General features: G+C 38.8%; 1 protein-coding gene and 2 non-coding genes across 3 annotated transcripts in view; 1 reads left to right on the top strand and 2 right to left on the bottom strand.

Annotated features, from left to right (window-relative positions):
• Nucleotides 1-25,070, top strand: part of TTC27 (tetratricopeptide repeat domain 27) — a 186,203-nt gene that overhangs the window by 24,347 nt on the left and 136,786 nt on the right. Inside the window, exons 6-9 of the mRNA XM_047068790.1 lie at nt 1,598-1,762; nt 5,495-5,628; nt 13,323-13,435; nt 16,991-17,057. Coding sequence (XP_046924746.1) covers nt 1,598-1,762; nt 5,495-5,628; nt 13,323-13,435; nt 16,991-17,057 — 479 coding nt within the window. The remainder of the gene's footprint in view (nt 1-1,597; nt 1,763-5,494; nt 5,629-13,322; nt 13,436-16,990; nt 17,058-25,070) is intronic.
• LOC124504472 (small Cajal body-specific RNA 18) lies at nt 1,180-1,264 on the bottom strand. The gene has a single exon (XR_006960445.1). It is a non-coding gene; the product is annotated as a small Cajal body-specific RNA 18 (non-coding RNA).
• LOC124504487 (small Cajal body-specific RNA 17) lies at nt 1,342-1,483 on the bottom strand. Its single transcript, XR_006960460.1, has one exon. It is a non-coding gene; the product is annotated as a small Cajal body-specific RNA 17 (non-coding RNA).

The following is a 25,070-nucleotide window of genomic DNA, read 5'->3' as shown; positions in this document are numbered from 1 at the left end:
ATGCTCAACCAACTGAGCCACCTGGGTGCTCCTGAGTTTAATTTTTTAATGAATTAAGTGGGGATAGTGTCAGCCTCAAAGACATCATTGTGAGAATTATAACCCAATATATACCTAGTACTAGGCTGAGATGGCATTCAGTATGTATCACTTCCCTTTCAGCTTGAATAATAGAAAACTGATTCTCTATCTTTGGACACTGGAAGTGTATTTTCTATTCATTTATTATGCATTAATTCTTTAAAATATTTTAAAAATCTTTTTTTTTTAAGTTTATTAAGTAATCTCTACCCCCAAAGTGGGGCTGGAACTCACAACCCAGGCATCAAGAGTCACCTGCTCCACTAACTGAGTCAGCCAGATGCCCCTAAAATTATTTTTTTTAATTGAAGTACAATTAAGGTACAGTGTTAATATTATTTTAACATTATTTATGCATTAATTCTTGTGGAATGCTGACTAACCCACTACTGGAAGCCTTTGTGAGGGGTAGTTTGTCAGGGGTGCTGTAGAGGTATGGCTCAGGTGACCTGTGGACACCCCCTGCACTCTGGTGTGTGTCAACTAGCCCCTTTATTATATATGATTAATTTTGACAGTCATTTTGTTCCAGACACCTTGTTATCAGGTTATTATCCTCCCGTCTATTCAGCTACGGTATTCAGAGAAATAAATCCTAATCTGACTGCTAAGCCAATATTCATTCTCTATTTGGTATTCATATAGTCATCTGTATCTATGTGTGTCTTTCTCCTTTGAAGGGAGAATTTCTACATTCATTATGAGGCAAACAGTCTGTAAGCTGAGCTCTTCATTAGATTTTCTGTGATGTTTATGTGTAGATTCATTTGGTACTTTGTATCTTCACCTTGCATTGCCATATTCTTTTATAGCATGAGTAAGACAAGCAGTCCAAAATTAGAGCAGGTTTATAAATTGTATTTCCTAGGATCCTGTGGAATAAAGGATGGATGTATGCAATGTCCTTAGCTTTGTTCTTGCAACATGTGAGTGCTGAGAGAATGCTAGCTGTGAACTATTTTTATATCCGCGTTCCTCATCTTTAAGAGCAGGGAATATGCAAATATATACTTCGCATACTGTGGACTCAACATTTTACTCATTTTACTTAATCATAGATTGTTATTTTCATCATAGTCCCCCCCCGCCCCCCGCCCCAAGTCTCACAGTCAGCTCTTAGCACACACTCCATCACCTGGTTCCTAGAACTCAGATCGTGCAGTGGTCACGTCATCATTGACCAGGGCTCACACTTACAGCGGCGGAGGCCTTCCTAAAGCTCCATCATCTCCAGCCTACATGCTGCCCCTATTCTCCCGGCCCCCGGTCCCCAGCCCCACTTCGCCAGACACATTTTCATAATCTTTTCAGGCTCCAGGCTAGTGGCATCACCAGCAATGGAGCCTGATCATATAAGGAAAATACCACGAGCTCATGAGCGGCTAAATTGGGGACTCTGGGGCGTCCCTGCCCTAAGACACTTACTACACTCCCTCAGATGCCAACCTCCTCAATTCCGCCTGCCCCTGCCTGCCAACTCATCATAGTTTTTAATGTTTCATCTCATGTCTTTCAGTGACGAAACAAGAAAATCTGTTTGTAGATGATTCCGGTCTGTATTTGGCTATTCAGTTCCATCTGGAATGTGCATATATATTCTTATATTATTATGAATATGCAAAAGCAAAGGATCAGTTCCACATTGCTAAAGACATCAGCAAATTACAAATTGATTTGACAGGTAAGACTTGTTCCTTTTTGTGGGTTATTAATTTATTTTCGTGATGAAACTATTACATTGGCAGTTTGGCTGTCTTGTTTGGTTGTATTTGATTTTTTATGTTCTGTTATTTGCTTTATAAAAATAGATTTTAAAGATTTTATTTTATTTCATTATTTATTTCTCTTTTAATTTTAGAGAGAGACAGAGTGCGAGTGTGAGAGGGGCAGAGTGAGGGAGAGAGAGAAAGACAGAATCTTCAGGAGGCTGCACGTTCAGAGCAGAGTCTGATGTGGGACTTCATGACCCTGAGATCATGATCTGAGCTGAGACCAAGAGTTGGATGCTTAAACAACTGAACCACCCAGGCGCCCCAAGATTTTATTGTAAAAATTCATAGTTTTAGGGGCACTTGGGTGGCTTAGTTGGTTGAGCATTTGACTTTGGCTCAGGTCATGATCTCATGGTTTGTGGGTTCAAGCCCCGCGTCAGGCCTCTGTGCTCACAACTCAGAGTGTGGAGTCTGTTTCAGATTCTGTGTCTCCCTCTCTGTCTTTCCCTCCCCTGCTTGCACTCTGTGTGTCTCTCTCTCTCAAAAATAAATAAACATTAAAAATAAAAAATTTCAGTTTTAGGGGTGCCTGGGTGGTTTTAGTCGGTTGAGGTCTGACTTCAGCTCACATCATGATCTCATGGTCCATGAGTTCAAGCCCTGTGTGGGGCTCTGTGCTGACAGCTCAGAGCCTGGAGCCTTCTTCCTGTTCTGAGTCTCCGTCTCTGCCCCTCCCCTGCTCGCACTCCGTCTCTCTCTCAAAAAAAAAAAAATAAATAAATAAATAAATAAAATAAAATAAATAAACGTTAAAAAATGTTTTCAAAGTTCATAGTTTTAGAACAAATTAGGAATGAAATCTTTTCTTTATTCCTGGAGATTTCCTCTATTTTCTAGTCTGGTTAGATACATGTTAGTAATGTACAGCAGCCAGGTAGTATACAAATGAACTTGTTTTTAAAAAGTAAGCTCTCTGCCTAGTGTGGGACTTGAACTCTAGACCCTAAGATTAAGAGTTGTGTGCTCTACCACTGAGCCATCCAGGTGCCCCTACAAATGAACTTTTTGACCATTTGTTTGTGAATGTGCGTTTCCTAAAGTTCGTCCTAACTCCCAAGTTTGGTGTGGCCTCTTTCCATCGCCCTTGTTTTGTAAATACCCACCTTCCATCCTGGTTTTCTTGTTTTCCTTAAGAACAGAAATTTTTGACTTTTACTTTTTTCAATACCTTAGAACACGGGTATATAGTTGGCACTCAGATGTTTGTTGAATGAACAAGTAAGTTACAGAATTTCTTCAAAAACCTCTGTGTTTCTTCTGAGTGTCAAATAAGAAACATTAGTTGCTTTTTATGTCTTGCTCTATCCCTGGGTTTTCACAATATTCTTGGCATTCGGTACTGATGACATTAATGAAAGTCAGACATGGTCAGTTGAGCACATGTGTTATACCTGTTAAACCTGAGCTGAGCAGTCCAGGCTGTGACAATGGGTGTGTGAAGGTTGAAGTGATTGAACCTATTTGTCATTCTTGGGCTTGGTCTGAGTTATCCCTAAGGCCCATTCTAGCCCCCTAAATTCTTTTTTTCTTGGGGTACCTGGGTGGCTCAGTACGTTAAGCATCTGACTTTGGCTCCGGTCATGATCTCACGGTTCATGAGTTCAAGCCCCCTGTCGGGTTCTGTGCTGACAGCTCAGAGCCTGGAGCCTGCTTCAGTTTCTGTGTCTCCCTCTCTCTCCGCCCCTCCCCTGCTCATGCTCTGTCTCTCTCTCTCTCTCTCTCTCTCTCTCTCTCTTTCAAAAATAAACATTAGGGGCGCCTGGGTGGCGCAGTCGGTTAAGCGTCCGACTTCAGCCAGGTCACGATCTCACGGTCCGTGAGTTCGAGCCCCGTGTCAGGCTCTGGGCTGATGGCTGGGAGCCTGGAGCCTGTTTCCGATTCTGTGTCTCCCTCTCTCTCTGCCCCTCCCCCGTTCATGCTCTGTCTCTCTCTGTCCCAAAAATAAATAAAAAACGTTGAAAAAAAAAATTAAAAAAAAAAAAAGATTAAAAAAAAAAACAAACATTAAAAAAAAAATTCTAGGGGTGCGTGGGTGGCTTGATTGGTTAAGCGTCTGACTTCGGCTCAGGTTATGATCTCACGGTTCGTGGGTTCAAGCCCTACGTCGAGCTCTGTGCTGACAGCTCGGAGCCTGGAGCCTGCTTCGGATTCTGTGTCTCTCTCTGTCTCTGCCCCACCCCCACTTGCGCTCTGTCTCTCTTTCTCAAAAATGAATAAACGTTAAAAAAATTTTTTCTATGTTTCTTATTGAGTTGGTCTTGTCAATAAAATCTTTCAAATACATTATGAGTTAAATATGACTGTGGCCTGGTCTGGGATCTTAGCCATCTTTTATTACATTGTTTGTATGGGGAAAATTATTAAATATCTAGCTTATAACTTTTGGAACGATGGCCATATGTAAGTTGGAGTCTTGTCTGTATTTGAGAATATAGTTATATAACTTGTGAGGTTAGTTTCAGAGATTATGTTTTTAAATGTTTCAGCCCTAGGGGGCTTTTCTTGGGCTATTTAAAAACTAATGGCACGGTATTCTGTATAGTCACCTATAACTGCTGGTATATTTACTAGCTAGTTCCTCATATTTTTTCCAAGTTAAGAGTGAAGAACTTAAAAAAAAACAAATGTGGTACTCACAAATATAAAATGGGAATCAGATTATTATTTTTTTCCATTTAACTGTAGCCTTTCTATAAGAAAGTGAGCTGTGTTAGGCCGTCTCAGTAGCTATTTTTGTGTAACATGTGTAAAGGGCCAGATTCATTGCAGGATAAAATCTAGACTTCTTAGACGGTCATTACGGTCAAGGGTCTTTATAATCTGAAGCTTGCCAGAGAATGGATAATAGGACTGTTGCTTCTATTAAAGCTATTCTTGTAGCAAGGTATTTCAGATACAAAATGGAAAAAATGTTGGTGTTAAATGAAGCCAGATAGAATCATGGAAAGACAGACTGTGGGATTTAGAACCTGGAGACCCTGGCTTTAAGCTCTGGCTCTGATACTGATAATCCCTGTGATCTTAAGCAAGCAGCTGCACCTCAGAACCTCTGTTTTTTCATTTGTTATATGAAGATGCTGATAATCCTTCTACCAATGACACTTTTTTCTTTAAATGTTTATTTATTTATTTTGAGAGCTGGAAAGAGTGGGGGAGGAGCAGAGGGAGAGGGAGAATCCCAAGCAGGTTCTGCGCTGCCAGCCCAGAGCCCGAAGTGAGGCTCTCTGTCTCATGAACTGTGAGATCATGACCTGAGCCAAAATTAAGACTCGGATGATTAACTGACTGAGCCACCCAATTGCCTCCATGACACTTTTTTGAGGAAGGAGGTAGTTTGATGCAAAAGTAGGTATGTGTAATCCAGTGGTGTAAATCTTGGGTTTGAGTTCTGGCCACATAGCTTATTGGCTTTATAATTCTATTTTAATTTTTAGTATTATTATTAATTTTTATCTCCCACCCCTGGCTTTATAATTTTATAAGTAGTTTTAAAATCATCACTGGGCCTCAGGATTTTTTAAAATGTGAAATGGAGAAAATACCTTACAAACTTTAAAGCACTCTGAAAATACTACTTTTCATGATTGTACAGTAGATCTAATTGACAAATCAGTAGATACAATTTAATATGCTTTTTTCAGGTGCTTTGGGGAAGAGAACACGGTTCCAGGAAAGTTACGTGGCACAACTTATTCTAGATGTGAGAAGGAAAGGGGATGTCTTTTCACACTGTGAGTTCAGTCCTGCACCCACTCCTCAGGAACATTTAACCAGGGTGAGTAGGATCGAAAGTTAATTGAATTAACATCCAAATCTGACAGTGCCAGTAGGTGAGTTTTGTAGAAACACTGAATGGGTTGGGAAGAGGCTTCATTTTGTCCCTTTTCGAGCTGTTTCAGGGTGGCTGGGGTTTTAAAAACAAACCCATGGCTAGGCCTTTTTTACCCTTAAGTAGAGATAAAATGTTATTTTTTTTCTTAGACCTCAGTAATAGGAATTAGCAATGCAGTTAGTTTGTATTACCCTTCTTGAAAGAATTCGAAGGACGAACTGAGTAGAGTCTAATTTTTCTAGCTGCTACCATATTTGTTGTCTTAACTTTGACCTTCTGTGGATATTTTTAAATATTAAGAGACATGAAATTTCTTAGACTTCCTCTTTAAAATATATAAACAGATGATAAGAATACCTTTTTATCAGTGTTCTGATCCTTTGTTACTCTGTCATTATTGGGCTGGTGCTGCCTTAGTATCTTTTTCTTTACCTGGCTAATGCATTCTCTTTTTTTTTTTGTTTAAAGATTTTATTTTTAAGTAATCTCTACACGCAACAGGGGCTCGAACCTATAACCCTGAGATCAAGAGTCGCCTGCTCTACTGACTGAGCCAGCTAGGGACCCCATGCATTCTCTTTTCTTGTAGTTTCATTTTATGGCTCTTAGCAGGATAATAAGTTGGAGAACTTAGTGGTCAATCTTGCAAAGCTAAGAAGGTACAAAATGCCTTGGGTTAAGATCCCAGAGCTTGTGACAAAGCTTGATTGGGACACAAGGAATCCCTGGGAAGTGAAGAGAGCTAAAAGCAAAAGGTGGTTGAGGGGGTGTTATGGTGATTGACAGTGACAGCTGATGGTCTCATGCAGTCTGACCCCTAACACAAAAGGAAAATTTAAATAGTAACTACTCTTGTTTTCAGATAATAAAGAAATTTACCCCCCCCCCCCCCGCCCAAATAAATAAATTTATGGCTCTTGGTCACTTTACCTGTTTAGATGCCTTTCCATCTCCTTCCAAAGAAATCATTAGCATTTATATTTTTTTATTGCAGAAATCCCAAGCCAACATTTTTGGTAGTCCTTTGCTTGATGTTACTGTCTTTGAAGCCCTACTCTTCATTTTAGAGCCTACAAGCACATTTATCTTGGGTACTTTGAACACCAAAATTCTATTCTGTACTGAAAATAGTGCCAAGAATAGGGGCTAGGGATGGGAAGGGAGAGTGGCAGCAGTCAGGAATCCCAAGGAAAACCTTTAATGACATATTGTATACCTCCTAGGCTTACTCCAAGCACTGTCTTGTTTGCATTCAAGATATCCAGGGAAGAACAGCTATTGATTCTAAGAGGGGAAGGAGGGAGGTAAGGAAAAGTTGTAGAAACTCAGGGACAAGACTACATAGGGTGCTGCCTATACTTCCCCACATAGGTTGAGCCATAGTGAAGGAGGGCTTGTACTGCTGTGTTGATGCTGGTCCGGGAACACTGTGCTGTTACCTGCTTCAGTCCTTGGCCTCCTTACATGTCTGGAGTCTCCTCTTTAAGCCTTTATTTTTCTTTTTTTCTTTTTTTTTTTTTAAACCTTTTGATGTAAACCAAATCCTTCTCTAAATCTTAGATTAACTGCCATAATCCTGATCTTTAAGCCACAGCATAGCATCAATGAAAAGAGATTTAATTCTGCAATCCATGGGTTTAATTCAGTAATCCATTGTTGTTTATTTTATTTTATTTATTTTTTTTAATGTGGAGTTCTCTTATCCAAAATTGTCTTCTGGGGGCGCATGGTTGGCTCACTTGGTTAACCGTCTGACTCTTGATTTCGGCTCAGGTCATGATCTCATGGTTCAAGAGTTCGAGCCCCACATTGGGCTCTGTGCTGACAGTGATATTCTCTTTCTCTCCTTCTCTCTCTGCCCCTCCCCTGCTCTCTCTCTCCCTCTCAACGTAAAAAAAAAAAAAAAAATTGTCTCTTGTGATGATAAACAGTATAAGGATATCATGACTGTTATTAGGAATGCAAAAAAATGATGCACAATTTAATATAGAATTTACTGAATCTTTAATATTTGAAGTAAAATACATTCAGATAATCTTATGGTTTTCATTAATTACTACTTAAAGGAGTAAGGTACAAATTATGTGATGCATGTGTTGATTACATAGGAGCAGCTTTATACTTAAGGACAGAAGATAGAATTGCTTGTTTAATTTCATATCCTATTTCCTTATGTGAAGGACACTATTAGATTATAAAATACACTATCTTTTTGATAACCACTCTTTGGGAAAAAAGGAACGTTATTACATCAGTTTTAGTTATTGCAAAATATATCTTGATCGGAAATGTTACAGTGTGAAAATATGTATCTCAGAATTGAGGAAACAGTAATTTTATTGTCAGTGAGGAGCATATTTCCCTGTGGGCCTTTCTAGAGTCTTAATCTGTTATTTCTGGGGAATTATATAGATTCAAGCCATTGGAGATCACCGACAGTTAGGAGCATCCCCATTGCGCAGATTAAAGACACACTCCCTGTTCTTAGTTGTTCAATTGTGTATTCACAAAAAACAAAAATGCATACATGATTAGCATCACTAATGAGAAATATATATTAAATGCTACGTATGGTATGTCTCACATATTGGAGATAAATTATGTGCTAATTTCTTGGTTAGGTAGAATGTTATGAGGTACAAATGGTACCGGGGGGGAACAATACTCTAAATTTGGGACTTGCAGAATGGTTAAGTAAGTACGTGTGGCAGCCGACCGATTAAAACATTTTTTTTCTTTGAGAGAGAGAGAGAGAGAGAGAGAGAGAGAGAATGAGAATGAGTGGGGGAGGAGCAGAGAGAAAGCACGAGAGGGAGAATCCCAAGCAGGCTCTGTGCTGTCAGTACAGAGCCAAATGTGGAGCTTGATCCCAACTCTCTGGGATCATGACCTGAGCCGAAATCAAGAGTTGGATGTTCAGCCGACTGAGCCACCCAGGTACCCCAACAGCCAACCCATTTTAATTTTAGAAGAGCTAAATAGGAACATAGAGAATTTTGAATGAAGATCAAAACTGATTACTTGTTTGTGTCTGACAAATAAATAATTCCGTGTGGCCAACTCTGACATATCTCAGGTCTTCTGTGGTGGAGGGGAAGGAGTCCTGGGATGGTGGAGGAGACTTGGGTCCCTGTCCCTTCCTTATTGTCTAGCCTGGGATGAGAATCTGGCACAGTTACAAAATACTTCGTTTCCTCATTTGTTTTTTCCACATCACACTTTGTTAAAGGATCAGATTAGATTTTCAAAGGTACTGTATGGGTGTGTTAAAAACATTGTGTATTAGGAGCGCCTGTCTGGCTCAGTCAGTAGAGCATGTGACTCTTGATCTCGAGGTTGTAAGTTTGAGCCTTGTGTTGGGTGTGGAGATTACTTAAAAATAAAATTTTAAGAAAAAAACAGAAAACAAAACAAAATGTTGTGTGTTAATTAAGTAGATTAATATAACCCTATAGTGATGTAATGAGAATTTTGGGATACTGTAGTGCTACATAGACCAATATGGTAGCCATCAGCCACATGTGATTATTAATCACTGGAAAGTTGGTTGGTTCAAACTGAGATATGCTGAAGTGTAAAAGACACATCAGATTTCATAGACTGTATGAAAAAAAGAATGTATGATGTCCAATAATTTTCTCTTGACACAAATTACAGGAATAGTATTTTTGATGTATTAGGTTAAATCATATGCTTTTTTTTTTTTTTTTTACTTTTTTACTTTTTTTAAGTGTGGCTGCTAGAAAATTTAAAATTATGTATGTAGTTCTATTTTTTAAATTCTGAAAGGCCTGTCTTGAAAATGATGGCCACCAGGGTGTGCTGTGCACCCGCCAGCCCTGCCTTTGAAGGGTGCCCATTCCGGGAGGAAGAGCCACTTTTTCAACTGATTCTGAGCAGTCGCCTAAGTGTCTGTGTTCCTCCCATCAGCAGTTGTTGGTGTTGCCGTACTCTTTTCTTGAAACCCTGTAGGTAGAGACAGACCCACCGTTAGGGTGATTTTGAGGCTAGACAAGGAAAGGTGTTCTTCTGGGCTGTGTTTTGGGCAGACTTACTGCTTACTAGGGAAAAGGTTACGAGTTAAGAAGTTGACCTCTTAGCCATAGACAGTCCAGCTTTCTGGTCTGTTCAGCTCCTAGTTTTAGGTGCTTTTATTGAATTAGAAAAGAAAAACTTAAAGTGTGCCTATTTTAAATGTACATTTTGCATTTTGAAAAATAGACCCCATAGAGCCACCACCGTAATAAAAATACAGTCATTTCCATTACACCAGAAAGTCGCTTATACTTCTCTGCAGTCAGTCACTTTCCCTCCCACTGGTCTGCTTTCTGTCACAGATTAGAGCTGCTTTTCCTAGAATTTCAAATAAATGGAATCATACAGTATGACTCTTTTGTGTCTGGTTTCTTTCCCTTAGCATAATGTTTTTTAAGTTGTAGCAATTCTCTTTTTTCCCCAGTTTTACTGAGAAATAATTGGCGTGTCACTGGATAAGTTTAAGGTGTTCAGCATAATGGTTGGGTTTGCATAAATTGTGAAATGAAATGATTACCACAGTAGGTTCAGCTAACATCTATCTTCTCATATAGTTGAAAAGAAAAGAAAAAACAGAAAAAAGGGAAAAAAATTTCTTCTTAGGATCTACTGTCTTAACAGCTTTCCTGTCACACAGCATACATCACATCAGGTCATACATCACATTCTTAGTACTTATTCGTTTTGTAACTGGAGGTCTGTAGCTTTTGACTGTCTTCCTCCAATTCCCCTTCCCCCCACTCTTTGCCCCTGGTAACTACAGATCTGATCTCTTTCTCTATGAGTTTTGTTTATTTATGTATTTATTTTTAGATTCTACGTATAAGTGAGATCATACAGTATGTATCTTTCTCTTACTTAAGTTAGCCTAATACCTTCAAAGTCCATCCAAATTGTCACCATTGGCAGGATTTCCTTGTTTTTTTTTTATGGCTGAATAATATTCCATTAGGTACCATATCTTCTTCTTTTCTTTTAATGTTTATTTTTTATTTTTGAGAGAGTGGGAGAGGGGCAGAGAGAGAGGGAGACAGAGGATCTGGAGTGGGCCCTGTGCTGACTGCAGAGAGCCTGACGTGGGATTCGAACTCACAAACCATGAGATCATGACCTGAGCCAGAGTCACATGCTTAACCCACTGAGCCACCCAGGTACCCTGTACCATATCTTCTTAATGCATGGATGCAAACTTAGGTCCATCAGAGGACAATGTGATTATCCATTTACCTGTCGGTAGACAGTTGAACTGTTTCTAATTTTTGGCTCTTATGAATAAAGCTGCTTGAAACATTTGTGTGTAAGTCTTTGTGTGAACATATGTTTTTAATTTTCTTTGGTAAATACCTAGGATTGGAATGGTTGGATTGTGTGGTGTGTTCTTAACTTGATGAGAAACTGCCAAACTGTTTTTCCAAAATGGTTGTACTGTTTTATAATCCAAACATCAGTGTATGAGAGTGCCAGTTGCAAATGCTTGGTATTGTCAGTCTTCTGAATTTTGGTATTCTAGTGTATTGTGTGTGTGTGTATAGAGAGATCTCATTGTGGTTTTACTTTTTTTTGACAATTCATTTTTTTAAATCAATTTTTTTGAAATAGAACTTCTATCCAAAAGTTGATCCATTTTAATTGATGAGATTAAACCCATTCAGTTTGATGGCATTTGACAAATACATATATCTAACCATTATAGTCAATGTATGTTTCATTACCCTAGAAAGTTCCATCATGCCCCTTTGCAGTTAATCCCCCACCTCAGTGGCCCTAAACAGTCATAGATCTGTTTACTGTGACTAGAGATAGATTGCTTTTTCTTTTTTTTTTTAATAAAAAATTTTTAAATGTTTATTTTTGAGACAGAGCATGAGCTGGGGAGGGACAGAAAGACAGGGAGACAGAATTTGAAGCAGGCTTCAGGCTCTGAGCTGTCAGCACAGAGCCTGATGCAGTGCTCGAATCCACAAACCATGAGATCATGACCTGAGCCAGAGTCGGACACTTAACCAGCTGAGCCACCCAGACACCCTGATAGTTTGCCTTTTCTAGAATTTTACATGAACTTTTTTGTATCTGGCCTCTTTTGTTGAGCATGTTTTTGAGATTTACCTATATGGCTACCTGTGGCAGTAGTTCCTTTTTATTGCTGACTAGAATTCCATTGGATGGATACAGTATAGTTTTTCTTTTATCTGTTTATTGACAGACGTTTGAGTTGTTTCTGGTTTGGGCGATTACAGCCCAAACCATTGGGCTTACGAAGATTTATTTATATATGTCTTAGTGTGGACATGTTTTCATTTCTCATGGTAACCACTTAGAGTGGAATTGATAGCTCCTGTAGTAAATATATGTTGTTGTTTTTTTTATAAGAAGTTGGCAAAATATTTTCTTTGGTTGAACACCATTTTAAATTTCTACCAATAGTGTGTGGAAGTTCTCATTGCTCTAGATCCTTGTCAACATTTGTAATTGTCAGTGTTTTAAATTAGTATTTCCTCTTGACTACTGTTGTCAGGGATCTTTTTGTGTGCTTATTGGCCACCTTCATTTATGAAGTACCTGTAGAAATCTATTGTCTACTTTTATATTGGGTTGTTTATCTTCTTTTTGAGTTGTAAGAGTTCTCCATACTCTCTGCATACAAGTCTCTTTTCAGATATTTGTTTTTTGAATATATTCTGAGTCTGTAGGTTGGCTTTTCATTTTCTTAACAATGTTTTCAAAAAAACAGAAGTTTTTAATTTGATGAAGTTCTATTTAGTAAGTTTTTTTCTCTGATGGTTCAGGTTTTTTTTGTATGTTCTAATTAAGGACTACTTACCTAGCCCAGCACTGCAAAGCTTTTCTCCTCTGATTTCTTCTAGTTTTTTCAGTATTAGCTTCTGCATTAAGGTCTGTGATCAGTTTGGGTTTAATTTTTGTGTTGGTATGGGGTAAGAGTGAAGGGTCATTTCTTTCCAAATGGATATCCAGTTGTTCCGCCATGTTTTTTTGAAAAGACTTTTCCTGTGTTGAATCACCCTAGGCACCTTTGTTAAAACTCATTTGACCATATGTGGGTCTAAAATTCTGGACTCTGTTTGATTCCTTTCATGTGTATGTCTATCTTCATGCCAGTACCACGCTGTCTTGGCTTTGTAGTAATTCTTGAAATCAGGTACTCTATCAAAGCCCCCTAAGTCCTCAGATTTTATTCTTTTTCAAATTGTTTTGGTTATTCTAGATCCTGTTGAGAAACAGAGTTGGGAGTTGATGTTTTAGATTAGAATTTAGAGCAGAGTATGGAAAGATCTAGTTTTAAATCCTGGTGGATCAGTAGAGGGGCTTTTGCCTACTGGGCTCAATGAATGATAGCTGTTGTTTCCTATTACTGATATTGTCAGTGCATTCCTGAGGTTTAGATGGCATGTCCTCTGTTTCTACGTAGTAAATTATCTCTAAATATGTGTTTCACAAGAAAAAGCCTATTGACCATATGTAGACATTGTATAATCTTTAAACAAAAAGGTAAGTTATCCCTCCTTAGTAATCATTTGCATACAGTGTATTGAATGAATCAAATTTAATTTTTGGTCTAAATATTTTCTTTTGTATTGCACCAGAATCTTGAACTCAATGATGACACTGTTCTAAATGAGATTAAGTTAGCAGATTGTGAACAGTTTCAGATGCCTGACCTGTGTGCTGAAGAGCTTGCTGTTATCCTTGGAATCTGGTAAGTCAGTTACTTACTTGGGTACTTTGAACACTTCGCATATTGTTTCTCTTGTGTTGAGAAAGACTATTCCAGGACTCAGTTGTTCTGGATGAATAGGGAATCTTATAATGCTTATAAGGATTGAGAATAGTGGGGCAATCAGTTACCACTAAACCACCAGTGGTCTCCACTGGGCAACCAAGTAAAGGGTTAGAGATTAGGAATCTCAGGAATCTCCTTTGAATTAGTATACTTATCCTTCTCTTTTCCTTCATAAGTAAAATATCTTTGAGTAGCTTTCGCTAGAAATAAACTTTTAATAAAGTATTTAGGAGAGTTGAGAATGACTAATTTGACCTTTGGGGGTATTTACATTCTGAAGGATAGAATTCTTTTTTTTTTTTTTTTTTAATTTTTAAGTTTATTTATTTATTTTGAGGGAGAGAGTGCCCTCCATGGGAAGGGGCAGAGAGAGGGAGAGAGAGAGAATCCCAAGCAGGCTTGTAAAAAAAAAAAAAAAAAAGTCTTTTCACTCCGTAGAACTTACCCTTTTGTGACCACCTCATAGCATTTTACTTCCTTTCCACTGACAGTAGGATTTCATTTACACACAAGTTGAATGCCACCCTCCATTCCTCTTGTTAGTTAGGGTGAAAGGGATCACACACACACACACAGCTGTGCTTCTAAGCCCACAGCACTTGTCCTATCACATTATTTGATTCCACTGACAGAATTTATGCTTACTATGAAACATTGTCCAATTCATGATGATTCTTAGTATATAAATAATATAAATAGCAACTATTTGTGAGCAGTTTCATGTGCTAGGAATTGCACCATGTACTTCCCACATTACCCCCTCTTAATGTTCTAGTGACCCTAGAGTTTGTTACTCTTCTCCATCTTTCAGAGGGGAAAGTGGGTTTAAATGGCTGACTGACTTGCTCAGAATTACAAAGCAGCAGTGAAGGCTTGAATATCCAGGTTTTACTGACCCTAAGTTTTGAGTTCTCCTCTATGCAGTTTCTTAAAACATCATTTTGGCAAATTCATGATTGTCAACTTATCAGAAAATTAAATCAAGCAAAGTATACATATTCCCAGGCATTCTGTCAATTGAGCTTTAGGTACAATGAATTAAACTTCACAGTTGAGAGAGGACTAAAAGACAAAGAAAATGCTTGTTCTAAAATACTGTTTTTTCCCTCCAAATACAATATTGATGGAACAGCTAAAAGTGCTGAGTGGATTTCATAGGCAACTTGAATCTTCCCTGTTTGGTAGAAACTACTTGGTTATGTTTTGAATCTTGGAGCACCTGATGCGGTTTATAAATGAGTCAGGACATCTACATGAACTGAATTCCCTTGGGGGTTGTAAACAGCGATTTTGTTATACCGCTTGGTCTCTATCTGATCCCCATGGTCATTACCTCTATGGAAAGGTGACTTGGACGTTGCAGTGGGCTGGGTTGGTTTAGAAAGGAAACACAGAGAAGGTGAATTCTTATAGATGGTTGATTGGTGAAGCAGTGGGGCTAGGAAAAAAGAGACAAATGAAAAACCAGACTCTTAAATACAGAGAACAAGCTGGTGCTTGCCACAGGGGAGGTGGGATGGGGAGATAGGTGAAATAGATAAAGGGGGTTAAGAGTAAACTAATCTTCTTTTAGAGGTTTTGTTTTTTTGAGAGAGAGTGCACGTGAACAGGGGAGGGGTGGAGAGGAATGGGGAGAATCCCAAGCAGGCTCCATGGCCAGCACGGAGCCCCAGTGTGGGGCTCGATCCCACAACTGTGAGATTATGACCTGAGCTGAAATCAAGAGTTGGGTGCTTACCCAGGCACCCTGAGAGTAGATTTATCTTTGTGGGCATTGAGAAATATGTAGAATTGTTGAATTGTTATATTGTATACCTGAAACTTCTACAACACTGTATATTAATTATACTTGAATTTTTAAAAAAGGTAACCACTGTCCTTAATTTTGCATTTGTCATTTTCTTAAAAAAATTTTTTTTTTGTAAATGTTTATGCATTTCTGACAGACAGAGACAGAGCATGAGTGGGAGAGGGGCAGAGAGAGAGGGAGACATAGAATCTGAAGCAGGCTTTGGGTTCTGAGCTGTCAGCACAGAGCCTGATGCGGGCTCAAACTCACGAACTGTGAGATCATGACCTTAGCTGAAGTCAGATGCTTAACTGACTGAGCCACCCAGGCGCCCCTCTTGCCTTTTCAAAAAATATATTTATTCACATGTTTTTATACTTTTTTTTTTTAATTTTTTTAACGTTTATTTATTTTTGACAGAGAGAGGCAGAGCATGAGCGGGGGAGGGGCAGAGAGCTAGAGGGAGACACAGAATCTGAAACAGGCTCCAGGTTCTGAGCTGTCAGCACAGAGCCCGACGTGGGGCTCGAACTCACGGACCGCGAGATCATGACCTGAGCTGAAGTCAGACACTCAACTGACTGAGCCACCCAGACGCCCCACCTGTTTTTATACTTCTAAGTCGATTGTTTCATGTTGTTGGTTTCTGAGCTTTATGAAAATGGTATCTTACTATATGTAGTCTTCTGTGATTGTTTTTTCTCTCAATATTCCGATTTTATGATTCATTCATGTTTTATATGTAACTACAATTTACTTCGCATTACAGCATCCCTTTGGGTGAATATTTCTCTGTTTATCAGTCTCCTTTTGGACGTTTGGATTGTTTCAAGATTTTTTCCTATCTTACACAATTTTACTACGGATATTTGTGTGTATGGTTCCGGTACACCTATTCAGGAATTTCTCTGGGCTCTATACCTAGGATGGAATTATTGAGTTAAGGATATATGAAAGTTTGCTTTACAAGATAGTGCTAAATTGTTTAACAAAATCATCCTGTCAGATTGTACTTGGATCAGCAGGATCTAAATATTCCCATTGTTCTGTCTCTTTGACAGCCTTTCTCTAATTTTTGCCTAATGGTTACAGTAATATTTTAATTTTTTTGGCCTGAGTTTGATAAATAGGAGCTGGTGCCACGTTAATTCTTTTCATTTTCTTTGTGACCTGGCACAGATTAGATTGCTTTCCCCCAGTAAAATAAGTTATGTTGACATTTAGTACACCAGCCACATTTTATTTGTTAGCATTTTACTACATACTTGCTTATTACATTATTTACTGTCATACTTATCTTTGGCACACTCATATCTATATTTGTACATGATACAATATTACAACATGTGCTTTGAAATATATACACTTTACGTTGCCTTTTTAAAAATTCGGTGTGGGGGCGCCTGGGTGGCGCAGTCGGTTAAGCGTCCGACTTCAGCCAGGTCACGATCTCGCGGTCCGTGAGTTCGAGCCCCACGTCGGGCTTTGTGCTGACAGCTCAGAGCCTGGAGCCTGTTTCCGATTCTGTGTCTCCCTCTCTCTGCCCCTCCCCCGTTCATGCTCTGTCTCTCTCTGTCCCAAAAATAAATAAACGTTGGAAAAAAAAAATTTAAAAATTCGGTGTCATTAGTTACAACATGCATTTTAGAATTAATTTGCTTTTTTTTTTTTTTAATTTAAAGCACAAATTTCCAAAAGAATAACCCAGTGCATAAGTTAACTGAAGAGGAGCTGCTGGCATTTACATCAGTGAGTAATGTCGTCCTTTCCGTTTAATTTTTTTCCTTGTATGTTTTAGGGCTTCTGATGTATTTTTTGCCTCAGATTGCTCCTGTTGAAACACTGCCACTTAAGGAAGTTAAGGGGATAAAACCTCATCATTTTAGTTTCCAAACCACATCTATCTTGCTGTTGATTTAAACACAAGCATTTTCCTTTGTACTTGCTTGGATTTGAGGGCAGTGACCAAATATGTCTTGTTCATTGTTTGATCCCAGCGCCTAATAGGTGCTCAATAAATGTTGAATGAATAAATGCAGTGACAGAACAAGAGTTTGTATCCTCACCGCAAAGCTACTATAGTATGCAACTCTTTTGTCTAAAACTGAGGGTGACGCCTGCATGGATGGGATGAGCAAGAGGACATCAGACAGTGAGGAGCAGAGCCAGGAGGGTGTAGGTTATAGAGGACAAGGAGGGAGGCAGTGTCCAGGGCATGAGGTGCTGGTCAGCCTTCCACACCGTAGAGCAGTGAGAGGCCGTGGGCACTGATAATTAGTGCATTGCTTATCTCCTGGACGGGTCCTGTGGAATATCATGTAGTCTCTCTCATTACGGGGAATTAAGGAGGGAATGGGGTATAAGAAAATAAAGCTGATAAAGACCACAGTCAGAGAAGAATGTCAGTGAAAAGAAAAGATCCAGTAATAGAGATGTTTGAGGTTTTGAGATCAAAGAAGGATTTTCAAGAACAGAAAAGTCGTAGACCAAAGGGTCACTTGGTGTCTTCTTAGCTTTATGGATAAAAAGATAACGCATGTCTTTGATGAGCACAAATTATTTAAGATAATTTTTTCAAAGGCATTTTTATTATCCTAGTTAGAATCAAGTGAGAATTCTGATGTTTTTTTCTTTGTTATTTTTCAGATAAGGCAAAAATGAAGTACTTTTATCTGGTAGAAAGCTAGCTTACTTTGTATTGTCATGTACATTTTGCAAGTTACTGTTTCCTGCATAAGGTCTTGGAACTGATGGGATGTACATCCTTTGAGGCCTCTGGGGGCCTGCTTTCTTTTCTCACTTAAGCATTCTGAGAAGTCTTTGGTGTTTATGATGATAGTGTATCTATGTGTAGGTAACTATGTGGAAATGTCCCTGTTTATTCACCACATATGCTATAAGGAATTTGACAAGTAAAGTGTTAAACACTTTTTTAAAAGATTTATTTAAAAATGATTCTGTGTTTCCTATTTATTTAGCTAATCTCTGTTGAATACTGAATCTGCGTCAGGCATTGTGCTGGTCACTGGGGATACAGTGTCAACAAAGTCTTTCCCTCTTGGAGTTTACATCTATTTACATTCTTGTGGGGGAAATATATAATATACAAAGAGAGAAATAATATATTTAACAGATGTTCTCTGGAGACCTATAGAGCAGGGTAAGGGAACATGAATGGCATGGGGATGGCTGTTTCAGAAAAGGTGGTGGGGAGGATCTCAGTGGGAAGGTGACGCTGAACACAGGTCCACGTGCAGTGAGGCCCAGGGAAAGGTGTGGAGGGTCTGGAATGGTGGTCAGTTTGCACTACTGTAGGGAAGTACAGAGCTGGTGGGGACAAGTGTCTAGATGATACATGATGACTGGGACGCTTGGGTTTCTTCTGATGACTGGGGTAAACAGGATGTAACATGTGCTAGGAAGTGTTCCTGCTGGCCTTTTATGGGGAGGGGATTAGTAATAACATCTTTTGGGGGACTGGTCTTAGCAGATTAAGGTATATGTGTCACCCATAGTTATCCTAAAAAACCCACTAAAATACTCTATTTATATTCAAGCAGTTAATTTTTTTTTTTCAGCGTTTCCCTTTGGTGCAGATAAATTTCTTCCTTTTTAAAAAACTTTACTTTTTTTTTTTCCTGTTTCTTTTCTGATTCTTCCCGCCCTCCTCCCCCACCAATTCTTGTTCCTCTCTACTGTGAAGTACTTCTGACGTAATTAACTCTGGTAACCTCTGGGGTAGGTAACTCATCTCTCCTAACTTGCAACGAGGTCATAAATTCGAATTTTATACTTTTCCCCCAGGGGCTTCACAATACATAATGTTTTTGCTCTCTTTCCTCCTCTAACTCTTCCAAGTCAGAGCTGACCTGCGGACTGATCTCTTTGGAGGAAAGCTGTTTGATTACAGTGATGCAAAATGCCAGGCCTGACTCTTCTAAGGAGATGAGTTTTTAAATTCCAAGTGAATCTTTATTTCTTAAGAAGTAGGGTGAAGAACTTACCTGTAAGGAGGGCTTTTGGGAGCCCCAAGGATGCTTTGTGATCTGCACCACCCCCTTCTTTTGTTTATCCCAAAGGAAGCATATAGAATATACTAGAAAAATCCAGATGAGCCCTTGTCAACTCATCCTTGTATTTATCAGTACTTCCTGACATCCCTTCCTTGTGCAAGATACTGAGGCAGATAATAAGATGAGTTGGAAGTGGCCCCTGGTTTCAATGAAGAATTTCATTGAAATTTATATCTTGTATAATGATATATCCTGTATATAAACATCCTTTATCTGTATTATTCTATATTACTCCAAAAGAATATTGGAGGAAAAGGGAACACTTTGAGGTGCTACCTCACTTCTGAACTCTTGAACTTCTGTCTGTGCTTTTTTCTTTCTTTTCTTTTCTTTTTTTTTTTTACGTTTAATTATTTTGAGAAAGAGAGAATGGGAGAGGGACAGAGAGAGAAGGAGAGAGAGAGAATCCCAAGCAGGCTGTGCACTGTCAGCACAGAGCCCGATGTGGGGCTTGAACCCATGAACTGTGAGATCATGATGTGAACCGAAACCAGGAGTCAGGTACTTAACTGACTGAGCCACCCAGGTGCCCTTTCTTTTCTTTCTTTTCCTTCCTTCCTTCCTTCCTTCCTTCCTTCCTTCCTTCCTTCCTTCCTTCCTTCCTTTATTTCTTTTGAGAGAGAGAATGAGAGCAGGGGAAGGGCAGAGAGAGAGAGGGAGAAAGAGAATCCCAAGCTCCTCACTGTCAGGGCAGAGCCCAACTCAAGGCTCAAACCCACAAACCATGGGATCATGATCTGAGCCAAAATCAAAAGTCAGATACTTAACTGACCCAGTCACCCAGGCACCCCTCTGTGCCTTTATTTAACACAGATCATATTTGGGCTTATAATTCTTCATGTATTCATGTATATTCATGTATATTTTCCCTCCCACAGGACTATAAACTCTCCATTTCAGGGACTGGGCTTTGTTCTTCTCTGGGTCTTCTACAAGGTCCATTGCAGTGCTTCCAAGCTTCACTTGTAATTGTTGCTCAGTAAATGGATGCAGAAGAAGAGAATGAATGAAATAGACTTGAACCCTGGACAGGATTTATTTGTGTCCATTACCTTGATGATTTTAGGTAGTCCTGCATGATGGTACTTGATGGGAAGGATAACCACTTGTTTCATCTTCTTCTGTGTGATGAGGGAAGTAGGGGATGTGCCTCGTCCTCAGCACTGAAAACTTGTTTTGAGGATCAAATTGGAGAGTGTCCTGACAGTACCTTTGAGTAGGTAGAGCTGGCGCACCCATAGCTTTCGGGGATGAGCTGGATCATCTGATCACTGGTTTTAGGAGAGCATTTGTTTTCCAGGAATAAGAATTCCTAAGTGGATAAGACCTGCTTGAAATTGGCTGTAGATGTGGGAGAGAAGGAGGAGGGAGGAAACAGCATACTCTTTCTTGCTGGGCATCCATTTCCCTTCTCTGGCAGCAGCGTGGTGGCCTGGAACTAGGGGTGTAAGCTATTGAGACTAAGAAGTGTCTTTTTGTTAACAGAAGGTCAAAAGTAGTTTAAGTCTTAATATTCCTACCAGTGGATTGTAAGCACTTGAAGGGATGGGGACCATAGTTACTGGAGATTTGTTAAATATTTATTGAATAGGGGCACCTGGGTGGCTCAGTAGGTTAAGCGTCCCACTTCGGCTCAGGTCATGATCTCGCAGTGTGTGAGTTTGAGCCCTGTGTTGGGTTCTGTGCTGACAGCTAAGAGCCTGGAGCCTGCTTTGGATTCTGTGTCTCCCTCTCTCTCTGACCCTCCCTCACTCACGTTCTGTCTCTCTCTCTCTCTCTCTCTCTCAAAAATAAACAGTAAAAAAAAAATTAAAACAACAAAAAAAGTACCTTCCCACAAGATGTTAATTACGAGGGTAAAAGGGTAAAAGAGAAATCTCTTTTTTGGAGACATTTTTGTTAGTGATTTCCTGTTGGTGCAGCATGTAGAAATACACGTGAGATAATGTTAGGAGAATGTTTTAATTCAGCAATGTCAGAAGCTTATCCTGAAAGAAATATTTTATTTTTTTAAGGTTGTCATAATGTGGTGCTGTTCCTGAGATATTCGATCCACACATTTCAGGAAAACTGAATGACTCATAGTGAAAATAACCCATATTGTTTTAGAGAGCCATTTATGTTGTATCGGCTTGATAATTTAAAATTAGCTGTTATCTACGTTATTTCCTTTCAGATGGGCCAAGTCAGTGACATTCAGTAATGCTTTTAATTTCCTTTCATTGTTGAAAATGGGAACAATTTAGTTAATTCATACAGGTGTTTCAGTTTTCATTGGCAAAAGTTTTGCTTAAGTGTGAATTGATACTGGCAGCCTGCCTTCTGACTGTCTGCCGAAGCCCCAAGGTCTCCATAAATGAAAAAAAGAAAAGACTTTGGGAACTTACACATTATATTGTATATATTTTCTCTTTCTGCTATAAATTTTAAAGCTATTTAATAAATACTTATCTGTGAACATAGAACGGTTTGCAAACACTTTTACGTGATTGCCTGTTTTTCTTTTAGGGCATGTGCATTTCTCAATTTTTTAAGATAGGCAACACAACTTTCCGAGATATCCGTGACACCCCTGACAGTTTGTGTTAGCATTACAAGATTGCACATTCTGTATTAAGCAGTTATAGCTCAGGATTTTTTTTTTTTTTCTGGTTTGAATACTTGTCTCTCAAAATGTTACTTGTACATTTTAATAGGCATTTATTGATAATGAATATTGTGGTGCTCTCTGGGTTATAAATGCTCTTAAAGAAGTAAGAGATAGGCCTGCTTTATTTTTTTGTATCAGTTTGTAGGTTAACTGTTATTAAACAGAGGATTCATAAATGTTTTTTGACTGGAGTTGAACTGAGTTACTTGTATATGTCCTATTTCAGGAATAGACAGAAGGACTGCTAGGATTTCAATAGGAGATTAGGCACTTTTCTAACCACCATCTATCTACTCTGGTAACTGCTAGACTTCTTTCATCACCGTTAGCCATGACTTAAGGTTAATACTTATTTGTGGGTTTACTTCTAGCCACATTGGAATAACTGGTACTGACCTTGAACTTTTACTGTAAGCAGCTACAAAACTGGACAAAATAATGAAGCAGCAGTGCAAAAAAGAATAAGTCATGACCAAATTGTGTTTATCTCAAGAGTGCAAAATTGGTTTAATATGAAGAAATCAATGCAAGTCATCTTACTAGTAGAGTAAAAGAGAGAAGCCAAATGATTATCTTGATAGCAGAAAAGCATTTGAAAAAAATTCAACACACTTTATTTTATATTACACAATACATACTTTATATTATAAAGTGTATGTATATATATTATATTATATTATATTATATTATATTATATTATATTATATTAGCTTTTAGTAAACTAGAAATTGAAGGGAATTTCAACCTGGTAAAGGGCATCAATGAAGAATCTCATTATTAATATTATTTTCTATTTTAGAGAGAGAGCATGTGAGTGGAAGAGAGGGGGGGAGAGAGAGAGAGAGAGAGAGAGAGAAGAGAGAGAGAAGAGAGAGAAGAGAGAGAGAAGGAGAGAGAATCTCAAGGAGGCTCCACGCTCAGTGTAGAGCTTGATGCAGGGATTGATCCCACAACCCTCGGATCATGACCTGAGCCAAAATCAAGAGATGGACGCTCAATTGACTGAGCCACCCAGGTGCTGCTCTAATTAAAATCCTTATTGACAGAAAACAAACTTTCCTCCTTAAGATCTCCATTGAACTGGAAATCCCAACTAGTGCAATAAGACCTGAAGAAGATGCAAAAGGTGTATGAATTGGAAAGGAAGATATAAAACTATCATTATGCATAGATGACACAATTATATTCATAGGAAACCCTAAAGAATTGACATGAAAGCTACTGGAAGTAATAGGCAAGGTCTCAGAATACAAGGTCAATAAGAAGAAAAAATCAATGAATAAATTCTAGCAGTGAATAATTGGGAAAGACATTTTAAAACTACTTATGATAGCATAAAATATCAAAAATAAAGTGTTTTGTGATAAATTTAACTGAAATATGACTTGTATGCTAAAAATGACATAATGCTGAGAAAAAGAAGATCTAAATAAATGGAAAGATTACAATATTCATGGATTGGAAGACTCAATATGTTTGCATTGACAGGTTTCTCAAAATTGAGTTATAAATTAATAGAAATAAATTCCTAGTAGGGTTTTTCTCTTTCCAGAAATCCGCAAGTTGATTCTAAAATGTATTAGGAGGACTTCTGCTTCTGTGATGGGCAAGTAAGCTGTTTGGAGCCATCCTTCAGATAAAAAAGACAAACTGGACAAAATGCAAGAAATAAAAAAAACAGCTATCTGATGAACTTGGGAATGACTGAAGGCAGGAAGATTCTGGAGATGACTGTTTTGCTTGGAAGAAGGGAATGACATTGTGTGTTTTTCTTGTTTCTATCTTATGGCTAAATCTCTGTCCTAAGTGCAAGGCAGCTAAAACTCTGATAGCAATCCAGCAGTCTTTCTAAGGACAGAGATTGGGGCTACCATGGCTGCTGGACTGTGAGGGGGAACATTTCATAAAGGAGAGAGTCACGATGAAGATTCTTACATTCTTGATATAAATGTTGTCTAAGTCTGGCTTATTCTTGAGCTACACATGTGTAGGGAATACTCTCAGCAGCTTAGCTAAGGACAGAGGAACTCAGAGGAGATTCTGAGCAGCCACACAAGAGACTATGTCTATAGGCTTAGTCAGAAGTTATGTGCTAAACACAAGACTTTTATGTGTTAAAAAAAAATTTTTTTAACGTTTTTTATTGAGAGACACAGGGAGACAGAGCATGAGCAGGGGAGGGGCCGAGAGACAGGGAGACACAGAATCTGAAGCAGGCTCCAGGCTCTGAGCTGTCAGCACAGAGCCCGATGTGGGGCTCGAACTCACAAACCGAGAGATCATGACCTGAGCCGAAGCCGGATGCTTAACCGACTGAGCCACCTAGCCACCCCAAAAAGTTTTATGTGTTATGTGTTAAAATATAAAAAGCCAACACTTTGGAACAACACAAGAAAAATCACTCTCAACAGTGTAACATTCACAATATTTAGGATATCATCCAAAATTGTTCAGCAAATGAAGAATAAAGAGACCATAAGCAATTCATAAGAGACAAGATAGTCGATGGAGACTAACTCCAATATGACCTAGATGTTGGAATTAGCAGACAAGGATTAAAGAAAGATCCTTTCCAGCACCTGGGTGTCTCAGTTGAGCATCTGACTCTTGATTTCGGTTCAGGTTGTGATCCCAGTGTCGTGGGATCGAGCCCCATGTTGGGCTCCATGTTCAGCAGGAAGCCTGCTTAGCATTCTCTCTCTCTCTCTCTCTCTCTCTCTCTCTCTCTCTCCTCCCCTCCCCCCGCTACCCTCTCCTCAACTTCAGCACACTTCTCTCTCTCTCTCTCTCTCTCTCTCGAAAGAAATCAAGTGAGAAAGATGCTTTAATTACACTCAGTAACATAAAGGAAAAACGTTTGTAATAGTCACAAAGAGGAATTTGTAGAGAAAAATAGAAAGTATAAAGAACCACAGGGTAATCTTAAAATTGAATTTATGTAAAATAAAATTTATGTATTTATGTAAAATAAAAATTATGTGGATGAGATTTACAATTGAATGGAGATGATACAAGAAAGGTTTAGAGAACTTGAAGATA

This window comes from Lynx rufus, unplaced genomic scaffold (assembly GCF_022079265.1).
Source record: "Lynx rufus isolate CCGP_SWC_20201006 ecotype Redwood Valley unplaced genomic scaffold, mLynRuf1.p SCAF_8, whole genome shotgun sequence".
Classification (NCBI taxonomy): Eukaryota; Metazoa; Chordata; class Mammalia; order Carnivora; family Felidae; genus Lynx; species Lynx rufus.
Note: the sequence above shows the minus strand (reverse complement) of the source record. Positions and strands in the feature narration are given on the sequence as shown.